This window comes from Lottia gigantea (assembly GCF_000327385.1).
Source record: "Lottia gigantea unplaced genomic scaffold LOTGIsca_55, whole genome shotgun sequence".
Taxonomy (NCBI): domain Eukaryota; kingdom Metazoa; phylum Mollusca; class Gastropoda; family Lottiidae; genus Lottia; species Lottia gigantea.
In genome coordinates this window covers 130,363-150,129 of record NW_008709889.1, presented here as the reverse complement: position 1 = coordinate 150,129, position 19,767 = coordinate 130,363, and the positions used below count along the sequence as shown (strand labels likewise).

At 31.1% G+C, this 19,767-nt stretch overlaps 2 protein-coding genes across 2 annotated transcripts in view; both read right to left on the bottom strand.

Annotated features, from left to right (window-relative positions):
* Positions 1 to 342: 342 nt before the first annotated feature.
* LOTGIDRAFT_165974 (hypothetical protein) lies at positions 343 to 2,723 on the bottom strand (the record flags this gene model as incomplete). The annotated part of the gene is made up of 2 exons (XM_009063022.1): positions 343 to 797; positions 917 to 2,723. The coding sequence occupies 2 exons, from the start codon at positions 2,721 to 2,723 to the stop codon at positions 343 to 345; spliced, it is 2,262 nt and encodes a 753-aa protein (XP_009061270.1).
* A 4,500-nt stretch (positions 2,724 to 7,223) lies between these two features.
* The window catches only part of LOTGIDRAFT_126829 (hypothetical protein), a gene marked incomplete at both ends in the record, with an annotated part of 96,941 nt that continues 84,397 nt past the window's right edge, over positions 7,224 to 19,767 (bottom strand). The window contains 4 exons of the mRNA XM_009063021.1: positions 7,224 to 7,346; positions 7,658 to 7,857; positions 8,173 to 8,575; positions 8,860 to 9,291. Of these exons, the coding sequence (XP_009061269.1) occupies positions 7,224 to 7,346; positions 7,658 to 7,857; positions 8,173 to 8,575; positions 8,860 to 9,291 (1,158 nt within the window). The remainder of the gene's footprint in view (positions 7,347 to 7,657; positions 7,858 to 8,172; positions 8,576 to 8,859; positions 9,292 to 19,767) is intronic.

The window sequence follows — 19,767 nt, the reverse complement described above, 5'->3', positions numbered from 1 at the left end:
TTTCAACGAAGAAAATTCGTTGAATGCGTTACTAGGGTTCGATAAATGAATATACGCGCAATCGACATTGGCGCCGCACAAGGCCAACATCGAGAACGACATCGACGTGATCAACATTCACTGTAATTTGATCAACGGTGGATTTTTCAACAAGCACAAACGCCAAATCATATACAGCATACCGACTTTTACAGTGCCGATCGGATACAGAATTATAGAGAAACCGTCTCAAACGACCTATTTACCAGTCAATTCTTTCATGATCAAAGATATAAATCTGGAAATCAAAGACGGTAAAAACAGGTTCATAGACTTTGGCAACCAAGAAATTGTCATTCAACTTCATTTAAAACAATCTTCATTCTCTTCTTGAATATTAAGATAATCGAAATCATCAAATTCATAGTTTTCGTCAAAACTATACTCATCTTTGTCATTGTAAGGATACATGATTCCTTCACTGTTTGGTGGTTTTCTTTTAACATTATTCAAATAACTTCTAAAAACTTTAGTTTGTTTATCATTTGGAATAACTACTCCATTGATGAAACTTTTTTCCCATGGTTTATTAAATTCGTTCGACACATCATGTCCGCTTGCTAACTGATCGTAATCTTCTACACTTATCTTATCATTAGAATAACCTTTGAACGTTTTCTTTTCTTTTAAAACACCATCAGAAGTCAAAACGATGTTGTATTTGACTTTTGGTGCTAAATATAAACCAAATATAATTCCACCGTCACCGTAATCGTTTTTAACCTTTGCAATAGTCTTTTTCGGAGACCAAACCAGCTCTGTTTAGTTTTTTCCAATTGTTGGATGAAATGTACAAACTATCGGTGTCGGTATAGAATATTTCGGGTTTATAAAATCCATTTATGACGTGAATGAAATTGTTCATTATTTTTTTTACTGTGAGATAAAACGAATGATCCCAAATGACTAGGTGTTAGTCGTGTAGATTTACTGTCTTCGGTAGTAATCTCTTTTTCTTCAATTTCTGTTTCAACAATATATTGAGTATCATTAATTTTCTCATAGGTTGTAACGCGTGAATCAAAGTTGGCCTGTAAAGTTGCTTCATTCCATAAATGTCTAGTTGTGAATATATCTTTCTGAATTGATTTACCATACAAGGAATTACCTAATAATTTCATGCAGTTACTACCCACGATATTACCTTCTCGTTTATAGTTATTTCTTAGATCTCTCAAAATTAAAATATAATCTCTATAGGGTGGAGTTTTAAAATTTTCTTCGTAAACTATACCATCTAATATTCTAATAATTCGTCCACCGGCTTTCACTATTTCTTGAATATCGACCGATGTTAAAACGTCGTGACAGAAACCATTTCTAAACCTGATTTTGTTACCAGTTTCCTTTTTACCTTCTTTATTCGTGAAAGTGATTTTATCTTTAGCTGGTATCAGTTGGAAGAACATGTTTTTGGGATAGTCAAACCACACTGTGAAAATAGCTGTTCTAGGTCTGAATTTTTGTTTATTGAAGAGTTTTACAAATCCTTCTTCTTCTTCTGGTAGAAACGGTCTTCCACTTTCCGCTCTCGGATATTCACTGTCTAAATCCGACATGGCGGAAGCGTATAAACCGTTAGCATCAAATGCCATTAGTTTAGTACATTCTATTTTTTTAAGTCTCGAATGAACCTCTGTTTTGTCTTTTGTGCTTGCGCTGTATTCTTTGAATAAATCAATTATGTTATTACTTTCAAGTTCTGTATATTCCTTTAATACGTTACAAATTTCATCCATTTTGTTCGTTTCAAATGATTTTCTATTTGCCGAAACTCTTCCTCCTTTAATAGATCGTCTGATAAAATTTCTTATAAAAGGATTAGTGTGCGAATAAACTTTTTCTACGTTTTCTTTTTCGGTATGTTTCGCAACCATTCTAGTAGTTTCATACCATTCTTCTTCCACCATTTCTTTATCGTAATGATATAAATAATACCAACCCTTTAAAGATAAAGATGGAGCCGTTAGATTATTGGACATATTCTGGTTTACAACTTCTTTCGTTACTTGGTTGTATTTTATCAAACAAGCTCCCAAACAGAGAGTGTCTCTTTTGGCGTAAGGTTCCCATTCGTGTCTCAATTCCTCCCAGTTGTCTTGCGTGTATTTAGCGATATCTACGTCGGCAATCTTTCTCAAATTCGCGGGAAGATTGGAAGAATTTCCCCATGCAGCCAGACTAGAGGATTCGTGTTGGTAGGAACACGTGAAATTAATATGTTGTAAATAATTACCCTTTATTTCTTTCTGTCTTTTCCATTTTTTCTGTAAATCTTCATCCGTGTATGGATTAGATAAAGGAAAAGATAGAATTCCTCGGGGTGTTTTTAAAGGGCAATGCGTTTGTTTTTTTGCATTTTTAAGCACGATCCAGTTGTCGAATCCACTGCCGTTGTGAGAAATTAATATTAATCTCTTTCTATCATATTGACCTAAATATTTCAACATTTGATCTATACAATCTGTACCTACAAATAGTTCTACTACATTCATTAGTTTATCATAAAATTCTTCTGGAACATTATCAGTAGGATTTATATTTGGAAAGATATTTTTTATCGTTTCTAACTTTTTTCTTAGTTTTTCTAAATCAATTAAAGTGCAGGCATAAGGAATTGCTCTTCGCGTGTCTTTTTCTGAATACGTTTCGCAATCCCAAGCGAATAACGCATCATCGCTCATACTCGAAAGCACATTTAGTTTGAGGGGTGAAACTTGTGTTACTGCGTTATCGTCTCTACACGTTTTCCACACCTGTTCGTAATTGTCTTCTATTTCTTGAATTCCCAAACTTTTTTGGCTTCTTCTAATCAGACAGAAATGCGAGTTGTGTAAGTAAAAAACCCAATCTAATTCATCGTGAACGTCTCTGGGGTGAAAATGTCTGTTTTTGGGATTATAAATTTGAAACGAAGTGTTGAATTAGAACTGTGCTCGCTGTTTTGAAAAAAGAATCGATTCTACTCCATGTTTTCCTGCATGTATTGCACTGTCTCAACTTTATTTTCAACTCTTCTTGTTTGTCTATCATGTATTGTTGTCTGCTTTCGAGTTCCATTTTTTAAGTCGTTAAATTAAGTGAATTTCCGATAAATGGAACCACGGAATATCGTTTAGAGCGCGCTTGTTTGGCCTAGCATTATTATATTTGCGGGTATTAAAAGTAAAAACATTTACGCGTACTAACGACATTTCTTTTTTCGTATGGTCCTCTTTAAGATGATAGGAATATTTTATTTTTTCTTTTCGATGTATATCTTGGCTCTAAAAATAAAACCACCACCTTCAAGGATGGAGTCTTCGGCAAACGATAAATGCACTATAAACTCTCTTTCTTGTTGACTTTTATGAACATCGAATGAGGTATATTTTTCACCTAAAGCGAAATATAGTTTTACGTATTCAAAGTCTGTTGTTCGTAAAAACCTGCGACTGGTCGATTCTATTTTTCCGTGTACGTGTAAGCGTCGTGGAGTTTTGACAATGTTGGTTGATGGTGGATTTTCCGTCTCCAATATCATATCTAAATCTTTGATTCCAATGATATCCTTATCATTTTCTACTTCCATTTTAAAGGTGTCTACATATTTACCATTTTTCGTTTCAATTTCCTGATCCCTTTTATCAATCAAACGTATATTCTCTTCCAAATTACCATCATTGAATAATGAAATATGTTTGACAGCATTACCAGTTTGTTTGAAGACTACTTTATTGACTTTAACCTTCATGGGAAACTCTATTTGAATCAGACAATTACCTCGAAAAGAAAACTCTTGCGTTTCGCCGATATCGAATACGTTTTTAGGTTCTCCGTATGCGAGAGTACCTACTTTTATTTCTGCTTTGAATCCGTATTTGTTTGATTTATAAATTTGGTCTTTTTCATCGAAGACTTTGTCACTTTCGAATGGAAGATTGAAATAATACGATTTGTCCGTGACAATAGCTTCTAATTTGGTCAACTTTCTCTCTTGTCTCAAAAAATCGTCATGAATTCTAGATACCAAAAGATTGACCTGTTCTTTAATATAATTTTTCATATCATCTCGAAATTTATTTTGAAGAAAGTTTTTAATCACTCCCACTTCTTTTTCTAATTCGTCCGTGATTTTAGTATCCAAAGCAGTCAATTGTCGTTTCAACGTATCTTTGTCAATGGGAAGTGTGTTAATTATATCTTGAACATCTGATTTTTGCTTCGCGATCTTTTCGTTCAAATTGGATATCGAATTTTGTAACTCGGTTTTGTCTGCGGTCTTGTCTAGTTCTGCTAGCAATTCGCCAAGTTTTTTTTCCAAAGCGGTTAGTTTTCATTTCAATCTATGCTCGTTTACATTTGGGTTGTCTATTAAACGTTGGACGTCTATTTTTACGTTCGTAATCTTATCGTCTAATTTAGATATTAAATTTTGGAACTGACTTGTTTTATCCACTTGAATAAGACGTTTCAAACTCGTTAACTCTTGTTGTAGTTTGGGTTCGTCCACAAGATTTTTAATATTTTGTCTGAGGTATCTTTTCACGTCATTTATTCTATTTTCAACATGGTCCTTATCTATTTGAATTGCGTTTATTTGATCCAGTAAATATTTCTTGCTCATGGCATCGTTATCGTTTCCTGGAAACTTTAAATTAGTTATTTTGAAATTGTTCATATCGATATCCCCTTGTAAGGTGTCTCCGATTTGATCCACGAAAAAAGGTTTCACTTTGTTTATAAACGTCGTCATGGGATTTTTGGATTCTAGAGGTAAAGACCCTAATCCAAACTTGTTTGCCATTTTTATTGAGTTAAATTTATTATAATTTCTTCAAACTTTTCTCCCAAACTCAACCGATATAAAACCCAAAGCGACAGCTGTCCACACAGCTTTTGTCCTGGCATTTGAATTTGAAACGTAGAACATTTGATTGGTTTGCTAGTCAATTTCGTAATCTCTTCTGTCGGTTCTAGACCGAAAGAATCAAAGAAATAAAAGTTATTCGAAGAATCTTTGTGTAGAGCAGAGTGATGAACTCCTTTTTGATCCGACGTGTGAATGTTTGTGATGGCGTAAAATTTACCTTTCTTGTATTTCAGTTCATCAATTTCATCTCGCATGCAATAATAAAACGGTGAGACGTTCAATTCCTTGGCCCATTTCACAAGTTGAAAGTTTGTGGTCGTGTCTTTTCCGTATTTATCGAGAAATGCATTCATTTTTTAAGTCGATTTTTTTAAGGTGTTTTTTGAAGTAGGCGGTAACTATTGCTGAAGACCCAATTGACGAAATATATACGTAGTTTGTGTTTGAAAAAACTTGTATAACATTCTGATAAAACACATTCAATAATATTTTGAAGATAAATTTACATTTATATTTAAAAAATCTTAATTTAAGAGAGCGAAAATGCCTGTCAACATCTAAATTTCTTAACCTTTCATCTAAATCTTCATTTTCGAGATTAATTTTTAAAAGTCAGTTTTTTGAAGTTCATTTTGATAAAACCTTCCTATGATTTGTTCTTTGTCTTGATCGATCAATTCATACGTGGGAGGTGATGTGTTGTTTACTTTATCAACGATGAATATCTCGTTAGTCCAATATCCGACGTAACCTTTCTGAAACAATGATTTATATTTAAAAATACGAACTCGATCTCTAACTTTGAATTTGGGTTTAATATTCAAATTGCTAATCTCGTTTTCAATGTTGTTTCGAGTGTTGACGGACTTTATGATATTTGGATTATTAGAGGCTTGCGATGGCGTCACACCTATAGACGAATGTATTTTGTTATTGTATTCGTCGACAACAACTGGTAATATTTTAAGCCATTTTTGAGATTTCAATTCCTTGAATTTCTTGAATAATTTGCTTTTAAGAGTCCTGTTGAATCTTTCTATCACTACGGCTTTACCTTCGTTATGCGTGCTGTAAATTTCAAACCCCAGAGATTTCACATTTCTGTTGTAGAATTCGCTTCCTTTATCAACCCACAACTTTAGGGGTCGTCTGTCGGATTGTTTCATTATGGTTTCGAATGCTTGTTTGACAGTCAGACCCGATTTGTTTTTCAAGGGAAAGACCCAAGCATATCTCGTGTATATGTCGATCACCGTCAAACAATACTTGTACCCTCTCTCGACTGGCATGTTGATTAAATCGGCTGACAAAATTTCATCTTTATCAAAAACTTTGACTTTGAGGTAATGTTTGTTTTTTTCGAAATTCTTTGTGAATCTCGTCTGCTATGCCCATACCCAATTTCAATTTTGCCTTCAAGAGTTTTATAAGAGCCCTCTGTAATTTTTCTTTGAAAGTGGGATTGGGAATATTTTCGAGTTCGTCTATCATTTGTTTGTCTGCTTGGTGTCTGAATGTTACGTCTTTGTTTCTGTACAGTATGTCGTGTTTGAGCGCTGCTGCGTCAACTCTATTAACGGGTTCTTCCCCTGGTTTGGGATTATCATTTTCGTCTAAATCGCTAGATCTAATCTCGTGCCTGGACCTGTATAATTGTGCCCTGGGAGATGTTTTTCTCCGGGATATTTTGCCCATGGGAATCCAGGAAGAGAACCCAATGACTTTTTAATGTCTCCCGCACCGAAATACGTTTTAGGATGATGGACATTTATTAAAGACATATTTGTTCAATAATGAAATAAACACTTATATTTTTAATACGAAAGATTTAATACAAGAAGAAAACTATTCAAGCGATAGAAATGAATCATTAGATCTTTTCACTGCATCTACTCCTGAGGAAATTTGTTGTTTGAGACAAAATTGGCCACTTTGGGGATGAGAGATGTTAGCGCAGAGAAGAAACCTTCGAATTTTTTTTTCATGTGGACGTATAAAAAGGTCTTTAGAACACTTTGGTGATAGTGAAGTCATATGTTATTCAGAATTTATATAAACAAAAAAGCTAGAAATCATCTTAACCCTTTGAACCCCGCGTGTAAAGGAAATAAAACATCATATACCCTGAACTCCAAGTAATTGTCAAAGTGTATGACATTTATGTTGTGTGATATCAGTTGGTAACTGCCGGTTTAGGGGCTGCTCAGGTATATATTGTGTAATTTTGTGGGTAGTAAATTGGTCGCTGGGGTTGAAAGGGTTTCCTCAAATTATGTTATTTAAAATGAATGGTCTTGAAGATTTGAAGAATATTAAAAATAAATCCAGTTGATCACAGAACATAATCAAAGCATACATTACTCTTACCTTTGAAAGCTGGACAATTATTCAGTAAATTACGATTTAGATGGAGGCAAATATCAGCTTGCAAACATTCAGGAAAACTTTTTAATACCTGAAACAATTATTTATTGAACTAAATTGACACTTTATATCCAGTTTGATACACCAAGATCCCTTCATTGAAAAATTCTCTGTATTGAAACAACACTAAAATACTCAAAAAAGTGAAATGTAACAGCACCTAAATGTTCTTTATAGTCCTGAATGGCCTAGTATAGTGAAATAAAGTGTTTTTCAAGATAATAGTACCATACCATATGATTTCCATACTAACTGACGAAATCTAATATGGTGTATCTTGTAACATTAGATCCAAGATTAATAAAAGAAACCACCAAATAAATCATAAAATGGAAATCTTACCTGATTCATATCTATTCCATTAGTATAAGACCAGGCATGTTGGAAGTACTCTTCTAATCGTTGTCTTAAAGGATTGGGAATTTGGTGAAAACGGATAAATTCTTTAATTCGTAACATTTGAGTATGATATCTTGCGGTACCGGAATACAACCTCTGTATAATAGCACTCACGTTACCAAAAATACTTGCATACATAAGAGCTGAAAGTTATAAGATAACTTTTTGAGGGCCTACCAGAATAAAAAGACATGGGACCTCTTTCTTAACATTATGACGTAATAACTACCAAAATATTTTCTTTTGGAAGATGCTAGTCATGTTAAAGAATTTTCAATTCAAATTTCCCAATTTTGTTATACATTCCATTATTTATAACATGTATACAACTTCCTCTTTAGAGAGCTCAAATGTCAGACAGTTCCAAATGATACTCTTATACTGGAGATTTCAATGGTACTTTTATTTTAAAAAAAACATCCTCTCAAATTGCTCTCTAAACTCTAAAATATACTTACATCCTATCAACATAATGAGTATAGAAAAGATTTTTTCAGAGTTGGTATTAGGAGACACATTTCCAAATCCCACACTTGTTAAACTACTGAATGTAAAATATAAAGCAGTAACATATTTTGATTTGACTGTTGGTCCACTGTTAGTGTCATTAGGTAAATAAAACTGGTGTGTCTGTCGAGCTAGTTCATCTAGCCAACCAATCTTTGGTTCCTTTAAATAAGGTCTTTCCACATTTCCTATTGCATACCATATACAAGCTAACCAATGAGCAATGAGAGCAAAAGTTGCCATTGATAACAGTAAAACAGCAGCACCATATTCCGAGTAACGATCTAATTTTCGTGCCACTCGCACCAATCGTAATAAGCGTGCTGTTTTTAATAACCCAATTAAAGTGGTGGTCTAAAATAGAAAACAGTTGACAGTGAGTAATCATGTACATTGTACTTATCTTTAATTGTCAAGTCAACACATCAATGATTGCATTCAATTCTTATGTAACTAAGGAGTAAGGATGGTACAGTATCTATATTCATGTTGACAAAAGTAATGAGATTTATATAGTTATAATTGGACACTTTCTTAGATTTTTCCTTTAGTATAACTAATGGAACTCCTATAGTACATTGGCATCACCTTATGATTTCGTGGTTCATCTGAAGACATATTACATGAAAAACTCTTACCTCATCAGTTTCTGATCCAAACAAAAGGAGATCAAAAGGAATGGCTGCCACAACATCAATCAGAAACCATCCTTTAAAATAATGTACAGCTATTTTTCCTGGATGGCTCACAACTTCATCATTTTTATTGATATAGGTAGTTCGAAAATTAATAAATATATCTATTATAAACATTATATCCACTATTAAATCTATTATTGTCATAGGATCCGAGTAACGACTCTCTGCTGTTTCTCGGGTAAGAGACTTTTTCTCCTCACTTAATAGAAATGCTGCAGCATAGGGTGTAAATATTGCTGTATAGATCACAAGTAACAAGATTATCCAGTCCCACACAGCTTTAAATGGCGAATAATGGAGGATTGTACATTGATGAATTCGTTGAGACTGAAGTTTATATTCTGGCATAACATCAGCCCCCAGGGACAGCACCTGAAATTAACACAAAAAAAAACTCATTAAATTGGGGTTAACAGTGAAATCCAAATATTTATTTTAAGTCATTTATATAAATATCTTTATAAAAATTACTAATTATGTAAATTCTCTAAAATTTCTAAAATAAGATTTCACTGTTCACTTTAAAATTTCTACTACATAAATAAACCTTGTTTGAAGATTCATGATTCAATTCTAATTCTAGTTGTGTCTATTAGGTTAATGCAAATCATATGATTTTTCTTAACAGTGGTTGCAAATGATATGGTTATATCTTAATTGTGATTGCAAACAATATGCTTTTAACTTAACTGTGATTGCAAATGATATTGTTCTGTCTTAACTGTGATTGCATATGATATGGTTATATGTGATTGCAAATGATATGGTTATATGTGATTGCAAATGATATGGTTATATGTGATTGCAAATGACATGGTTATGTCTTAACTGTGATTGCAAATTATAAGACTATATTTTAAAAGTTATTTTAAAGCAAATGATTTCATCTTATGAAGTTAGACATATACTAACTAAAAAGGGAAACTATTTGAGAGATTCACCATTAGCTACTATAGTAAGCTGAATTGATATTTTGTGAAAAGGTTTATCCATGTAAAATGATATCTTTATAATGTGTTTTCTTAGGCTGCAGACACTCTTTTGGAGCTGAATGTTAAGCAGCAACATGCCTAATGGATGGTATAATGTATCTCTAACATTTGGTAATGAATAAATACAAATTATTATTAATGACTGCTAGCAAGTATTTTGTAATAGAGATCCAAAGAAAAATCTTACATTTGTTGATTCCTTCTCCATGAAAAGCACCAGATAACCACACACTTTGTAGAAATAATAACATTGGTTCAGACCTTGTTTTAACAATCTCATTTAGAACTAATGTTCCACATATTTAGAAAATAAGAAACAAGTTACTAGACTCAAATGGTCACAATTTCATAAAATGATATGGTCGTTTTATTTTTCCTTAAGATACACATTATGTCACTCAAGATTTAGATTGCCAACAATTTTCAACCATCAAGTAATAAATATAAATTCTAAAATCTTAGCATAGAAAGTGTTTGTCAGTTATCCGATCTATCAGTTACTTACAAACCCAGTAAAAACACAGTTCAAACACAGGATGTTACTTTATGGTTGTGTAGTAACCTTATAGCCACTTGCATATAAATAATCCAATTCCAACATCAATAACATCATCAATTAGTGTTACGTTCTAAAGAGCACTTGTCAATCAAAAGCTAAAAATGAAGACAAGCTGAAAACATGAAGTCTAACACAGTAATAATGAGGTATTACATAGTTATCATTAAAACATTTCCTTTATGCTTGCATTTAAACTTCCATTGCATCTTTATTTAATCAAAGAAATAAAACATTTTCACATTCCAAAAACATTAAGAAAGACAATTTCTCATATATCTAGTATATTTAATGTGAGGGTAAAAAAACATTTCTCATATTACCGCTAGAGACTTATAGACAAGCCAAGAACTGATTGGTTGATCTATTTCTATTAACTGTCAATTAATAACTAATATACTCCTTACATCTGCTTATTTTTCAACTCTTGAATGACAACAGACGTTTATATTAGCTGCTCCCCATTCCAATTATAACTCACTTATCTTTAATTATCAAATTACACCAGAAATTGAAGAAATGGAGTTCAGAGTGTGGGAAGAACAAATATTGTATAACAATCCATTCTCTGTGGGGAGGACATTCTAAGTTACTGAATCTACATGAAGATCAGGTGGAGTAACTGTCCATTATGACTAATGTACTTGCTTCTTGTTTCACCTTTAAATTAGCATTTTGTCCACCTTCCAAACCTGTTGAGAGCTGATCTCATCACAACCCTATGACCCACAGACACAATATAAACAGTAAACACTACAGGATCACTTTCTATTGAAAAGATGTGATTCACTACTACCACAATACAGAATGAGTATCCAACTTCTGAACTAGAATCACTATATAGATTGAGTATTTTGTCCACTTCCTGAACCAGTTTCAGATTCAGACCTTTATAGAGAATATATAGGAGTATTCTGTGAACTTTCTGAACAAACCAATTCAGATCTGAACACCTCCCTATGATCTGTAGTCTGACACATAAAATCACATGAGATCAGGTGGCTGAATATACGAAGACTTCCTATGTGAATTTCACTGGAAATATCAAATATCATTGATGATCAGAAAACAAGGCCATTCCGGGTAGCAAGAAAACTAGTTTTGGTTACATTTAAAATTTATAAACTTTAAAACTTTACCCTGATTTAGAAATATATAAGTGAACATTACACTTCTTTCTCTATGAACGATTTGTCTATTTCAAGAAACAAAATATCATGACTAAGTTAAGACATGGTCTGCTTCTGTGAGGTCACAACTCTACTCTAATTCAAAGTTAGATATAGCAAACTAGCAGACATTCAATCTCAATTAACCAGAATTCAAAGTTCCTCAATACTTAAATAGTTTTTATGAAAAGCATTCAAATTTCCTTAATAGTCTTAATACTGTCATAACCCAACTCTGTCTGTATTTGAAGGCAATTTATTCAAAAATTGCCTGACGACATAGTGGAAATAACTATACAATATTTCTTACTCTGACAAGCGTAATGAATTAATTACAGTCGTCTTTATACCGATGATAAATCATGCAACAGGTAATTGGACATAATGATACACTTTACTACATTCTGTTAAATAAAATGTTCAATAAATAACCTACTTAAATACTAGCTTAATTCTAAAATAATTCCTATGTTCTGAAAGAAAACATTAATTGTGAAAAGGCTTAATTTAAACAAAAAAATAAACATATAGGATAATTATTTGGTCATACAAAAAATATTGCATTTGAAAGCATAATTGATAAATGGTTAACACTTTTACAGGCTCAATATTTGTACACATCCAAACATTTTTTCGAAAGAAAAATAGCTCGCCAGAAAAGGATATATATGCCCAATGACAGCTTTGATTTTGAATAAAAATATTTAGCAGTACAGTAACAATCACTAATATGAAATATTCAACCTTCCGTCATACATTTCTTTTGAACATATTGGGCGATTCTGAATAATATTACCAAGTTTTGTCAAAATCCAGCAAGAATTGAAAGCGTTTTCAAGAACAAGGTCAATAAATCCTATAAAACATTTTTTAATTTTTTGATTTTGGGTTCATTTATAGGTGATTATAAATAATTTCACAAAATTTTTACGAGCTAAAAATTGAATGAGTTTTCAAAAACAAAGGACAATAACTCATACAGATCTTTATATAACAGTAAAACTTGAATCTAAGGCATAGATATCTATATGTACAATTATCCATTTCAACACGACCACAAAAAATTTCTTTGACAAATAGATAATTGAAGCAATAAGTTGAATTTGAAAAGGATTTCAACGAAGAGGAAAATTATCAAATTATATCCTTGGGCTTTCATCATTATTTTATACACGCATCAATACATCAAATTATACTTGTATGCTTCAAGGTGATTCTTACCAACATAATGAACTAATTGAAATCTCAAAACATTATCAAAATTCAACATGAATCTTCTAATTGGCAATTGAATTTCTCTGCAAGACAAGCTCTTCATTTGTTCTCACTCTGATATTCAAAATTTACATGTTTTAATAGAAAGCTCAATGAGAGGGAAATAGTCTTTTTGTATTTGAAGGCCAGCCTTTGGACGACATTTAGAAGTAGAAAGAACATTAAATAAATAACAACAATATTATGGATAAACTACTACTTCATTTAACTTAAGCGAGTTGTAGTATATGGTTTACATTTTCAACATTATAAATGTTTGAATAAATTTAAAGAAAAAAGATTTCCCTACATCAGGTAAAATATTAGAGTCAGCTGTTTGGTTTAGTCGTAGAAATAACAAGTTAGAATCTTATAAAAATAGATAATAATATGAAATATCAGTAGATATGTCTGTTGAAATTATATCTTTTATTTCATTTCTGAATCATTCAACAGCTGCTTGAATTGAATTTCAAAATAATCTTTAAATAATTCCTGTAGATATGGAATAATTCTGTTCACTAACCACTGAAAGTTTCAACACATGTCTAAACCCTTTATGTCTCATTCTTTTTTTCCTTTTCCAATTTGATTTTATCAACTTTACCACAAAGTAACCAATAATGGGTTTAAATAAATAAGTTATACATGTCTATTCAATTTGTGAAATATGTGATTAAGCTTACAAGAAGTTATCTGATATTACTGCATGGAATACATGGTTTTTAAGTTTTTAAGATTATTCAACACTTTGTGCTTACTACTTCTGAAGACTAATCATGACTAATACATATCCAGTATCAGTGGAATATTGTTCTTTTTTCCTTTGAATATTTAGTAGAGAAAAAGAATTTAAATCCCCAAAACAACCATCAACACAATCAAATTGAACTTAATCACAGACATACTATTTGTTTTATTGTACAGATCTATTCATATAAAACACCCAGAATTCACAACAACTTGATTAAAAAAAACAGGCTGGATCATATGTATTAGCTAATATCAACATAATAACACAACCATCATTGATATAAACAGACTTTTGGTCTTTTAATCTTCTGGCATTGAACCAAATTAACTTGTGAAAGGTTATCAAATACATCATTATAGTCTCGTATAACAAATTCTGCCATCTTATTTCTTCCTATATATAACTTAGTATTTAAAATCAAAATTTCAAATAATATCTCTTTGTCTACTTCATGGCAAGTTTAAATATTTTATAAAATTCAACAATGTTATCATTGATAAATTGACTTTTTGGTGCAATTACATGCCACATTGATATTCTTTTAAATAATAGTTTTGAAAGAAGTGTTTTTTCATTTCCTTGTTTCATTGCAATCTTGAAAAAAGTATATAAATAACAAATGTTCTGAATTACCTCTTCAACTTTTGGTGTTATAACTGTGGATGTCATCCTTCGAAACTAACTTTGAATGCATCCAATAAATAAGGATCTGCAAAAGTTGAAATCTAACTCTTTCAGTTCATGTGACTACAGTCATCCTGATAAAATTCACATTGGCATATCTTAAAACTTGTTCCCACAATAATACAATCCAACAACTCAAGGTGAAATAGCTATACAATAATCATCTTTCAACATTTCTTGTACCACAAATACATATTATTCACATATTCCAAACTACTAATGTTACATAAAAATTACAGATTGGTAAAGATCATATCATAGAACGGAATACATTAAATCCTTATTAATTCCAGCTCAAAATCTAAACTCTAAAATTTTCAGTTATACAGATACACATGTGTGAAAAATAACCTTTATATTGTTTTAGTTCATCATCAACTCTGATACAATATCACATAAATAGACTATATCAAAGGTACTCCATCTTTTATTAATTATCATTTGGCACCAAATCTCTCTGTTAATTACTCCTTTCTGATGAAGTTATAATCAAATTTGAAATATTAAATTTTATCAAAATGTATCAGACAAGCTGATGTTCGAATGAATTAATGCTCATTGAATCTCCATTTACCAATTGTGAGCATAGAAAATGATATCTCATTTATAGCAAAAAATATCTCCAGTTTTTATCCCGTAAAATTAATTATTTCTTCTAATTTCTTTCTGACATCTGGAATTTTTTCATTATTTGATGTAAAAACTGGATTTTTGATTAATCTTAAAACAATTGATTTTCCAACTCCTCTCTTTATTATTACAGTTACACACATACTTAGAAAGAATGATTCTGATCACAAAAACTGTCCCGGTAAACATCACAATTGACTTGTTATATTTTGTAAGATAAGATATATAGAAGAATATGTCGCCAATAAAACTATAGTATATTAAAATTGAGGTTATAGATTGTTTCTCACTTTTTCTGTTCAAATATCCATAACGGAATAAGTAGCAACTTGAAATCAACAGTCTCCCAATGCATACTGGAATTGCTGTTACTGTTAAAGCATCTACCCATAAAATTGAACATTAAAATTGAGAATAAGATTTTCAAAAAGCACTTGTAACCACTGTTACATACACAATAGGTTCTACATCATTTCACAATATTGATAAATGAACTTTGTTTTAACAACCTACACAAAATACAACATATTATGTAGACTTTATTTAACATTGTCAAGAACTATTCATCAGCCACGACTTTAGAAAAAATATTTTTACATCCAAATCCAAAGCTTGGCACTTTAAACTATGACAAAATGGGAAGTATTGTGTGAATAAAAACTATTTTTTAGTCTCTAAAGACAACTAAAATAAAGTATCCACTCTTCTATCAACATTTATCCCTATTGATTTCATTAGTAAAATAAATCCCTTGTGATCAACAGTTGAGATTGCTTGATTAAAGATACAATATTGCTTGGAAATCTGCAAAATATACCTGAATAGTGTCAAGATTATCTGTAATTAACAAAATCTGATCTTATCTAAGTATCTAAGTTCATTAGCTATCATGTATTATGAAAAGATAGATGTGGTGTTCATGTTACATTGTAAACCATTACTCCTAGTAGTATCTTTAAGTAAAGGGTTTAATATTGAAGAGCATCCAGTATCTTATTGACTTTCCAACATATTTGTGAGAAAAAGTAATACAAACCAAGTACTGAAGCTTAATGGTACTATAAATTTATTTTATTAGATAAAATGACTAATATAGTAATAACATTTAGTTTTATGATCCTGTCTGTTCTTCTATGGTCAAGTGTTATTCATGATTCTACTGACAAAAAAGACATAGGCCACCATACATCCAAAAGCAACAATGCACCAAATTCCATTTTAAAAAAAAAACCTAAAAAGGCCATTTACCCATCCCAATTTCTTAAGCCTGTATATATTTGATAATGCCTGAACTTACAATTAATGAATGTTGTCAGTTGAATGATTCAATGCTTTAGATTCAAATCCCCTTCAAGGTACAATAAATCAAGATATCACAGCCATTGATTTAAAGAATATGTCTTATGTCAATTTCCCTTAACACTTCCCATTATATATCTATTTACATTTCAAAACATCATTTTAAAATAAAAAGGAGTTATAATTTCTTTTGTTCAGAATTTCATGAGTGCAAACACCAAGTATCGTAATGGAAATTTTTCAATCCACTTATTCAAATTGTTTCCAAAACATAATCTAACAAAATATATTTTAAAACCAGAAGTGGGGGCATTAAACTTCATCACATCTAAGACAAGTCAGAGAAAATAGCGTGTGGTTTTTGACAAAACTAAGTCTTCATTATGAGTAATTTCCTGAATCGTTGAGAAATTTGACAATCTGATCAGACTGAAGCCATGTTTCATTAAACTTCATCACAGACTTGTTTTTTCAATTGATTTTGGTTAAAAAGTTAATTAAACTCTTACAATAAGACACGTCACAAGATTTTGTATTGAACAGAAATGGTTTAAATCTTCAAAAGGAATATACCAAAAGGTCAAAAGTTTTATTATTAATTGTAGGAATAGTTACCAAATACTTGATGTAGATATTGAGAACTAGCAAGAGACAAAAGTTTGGTTGTCAAAACTGTTGAGAAACTATGTACAACTTGTACAGCTCAGTTGTAAGGTGCTGTATTTACTACATGGTTCAACATTTTTCTAAATTGCAAATAAACTCAAGTCTCTCAACATTTTTGAAAGAGTTCATAATTTCAGAGGAATTTTCATTTATTTTGAATTTTTTTATTTCAATCATATTGTATTTTATCATTTATACTTAGTTTTTTAAAACTTTGTTACCTAATGAAGGGAGAGAACTCTATATTTGTTCCAGGTCTTACAAATTACTGTGGACTTGTAACACTAAAAATTTCAGTAAAATCTGATTGATCAAAATTTTTGACTATCAACACTTTTTAGCATTGATTTGAACAATGTTTATCCTAAATAAATCTTAAGTATTGATGAAACACCAGAATGGCATAATTGATATTGATAACTTAGATTATGTGCCTTGACATAGTAAGATACAAGTGCTGGTTGTAAGTTTCTAGTATAAAGACAATGTTAACACTACAGTTGCAGTTGTTATATCTATGATTCATTCAATGATTGTTCTTGGTTGTTTACCAATCAATACAAGTTATTTAAGCGTGAAATGAGTAAGAGAATATGCCAACAATTTAAGTTGTGTGAAAAGATTACAGGACTGATGCCAATATCAATTAAACTGATCTTAACCAGAAAACAATCATTAAGAAAACATGGTAAAATAATGAAGCCCACACACCAAAACTTGGCTTAACTCAAATCTACTTGAAGAAAATTACAAGTATAAAATGATGAAAGATTTGCTAAAAACAATTCAACCTGCATGTATAATTAATTATAGACACTGCAACTGATGAATTCCACTTCAAATTCTACAGAAAAAGAGTATCAATAGGTGTTACCTAACCCTACCAATTTATAAAAATATTTATTTACCTCTAGGTTGGTAGAGTAAACAGCTTGTTTGATGCATCCATACTATTTGTATATTGACTTGATATCCTGTTTTTAGTCTCTTGAGCAATGAGCATGTTACGTTTTTGTAGAAACTTTGGAAAGCAGCAATTAAGCTGATGTCATATTATTTATCCTTTTATTGTGATCTCAAAATGTAAAACAAAGATCTTAAACCATCTTGACATTATTAAAAAGCTCCCTGGAATACCTGACAAATAAAACAATTTGATTATAGAGAGACTCTTAAAATGTTTGCAAGGTATTGCAAAATACATTTTTAAATGGTATGGTTCTGAATAAAAATTAATATGTATTCTCTTTCAATTATGTACTGAATTGCCTCACTTGCATTCCAAAATTTGGCTTATTCAATACACAAACTGTTTATTCTGACAAGACTTAGTGTTTTGTCTATTATGTCTGACAGCTCCTAACATTTGGATATTGGTTGCACCACATAATGTTGTTTTGAATAATGTAAAAATATTTTACAAGTCATTATCAAGAGTAATGTTTATATAGATGTTACATCTGGTATGACAATTACATACAGTTTACTTTTTGATGTATTCAAAATATCTCCTGATTTAACTTGCAGAAAAGTGCAATGACCTTTTATACTCAAATTGTTAATTTTCTTTTAAAGGCTCTAAAAATCCCTCTACAACTCAAAAAAAACTCTCAAATGGATCAAACCATAGAGTTATTTTGTGCTGTTGTGTAATAAGGACATAGACGACAAACAACCCAGAGTTTATGTTGTTTAGGTTTAAGCAACCAGAGAAGATACTGTTTGTTACACTCCAGAACATTTTGAAGAAGGTGCACCGAGGCTGACTTAAATGAAGGCAATCATTTTAGAAAAAATGCAAGGAAAATATGCATTTAGTGATAAATGTGTGACAAAAATATTCTTCACTTGTGCTTATGTCACATAAAGTTTATTAAATATGTAACTGGATTAAATATTAAATCTGGCAACTCATTTCATATGCCATAAACACCACAACACAAGATCCACTAAGTGTTAAACACACTTGAATTTGATAATAAAACAGTGAACACCATATGACACATAATGATAATGTTATACACTAGAAGTTTTTACAGTTCAGAGCTTCAATCCATTTGGATTTTTCATTGCTTAACAAATTTAAAACTGTTAGTACTAGACATGATGTTTTGACTGTTAAAGCACTTACTATGGGATGTACTCATGATACATGAACTCATCTACCTCTGTAGCTTTTACCCTTCAAATAAATTTGTTATTATATCTATATGTCCAGCATAATACTTAACTCATATTAAACTTTTTAGATTGTAAGCCTTTTATATTATGTACGAATTTTTGAAAAAAAAAAACAAACCTGTTTGGTCTTAAAGACCCAATATTACTACATAAATATTGTCATCTCAGAGAAATTAATGGTTAGTAGAAGATAAGGAAAGATGAATTCAGCTGGTTCTTACTGATAACAAACTATATTAACATCAAAGGAATCAATAAAATTCAAATTATCTTACCTCAGTGACAGCTGAACGTCTACGCTGATGACGCTCATTTTGAACAGCTAGCTCCTCATGCTTTTTATCCAAACTTCTACTTCTCACAAATTTTTTCATTGAGATTTTTCTTCTTGACCAAAGTTTCGAAAAATTAGAACCCATATACTTCACCATCTAGAGTCAAAGGTTATAATGTTTTGGAAGTGAAATTCACATATCTAAGAGATCTGGCATTACAGAAGTAGTTAATTTCAAACACATAGAATATCAACACCATTTTTTAAAATATAAAAATAAACCAATGTTACATATCCTCATTGAAAGAACATTTTATCTCTTTGCTGGGTTTTTCAATCACAATAACATGTCTTGTTGAAACAAAACTTATACACCACAAATTATCACT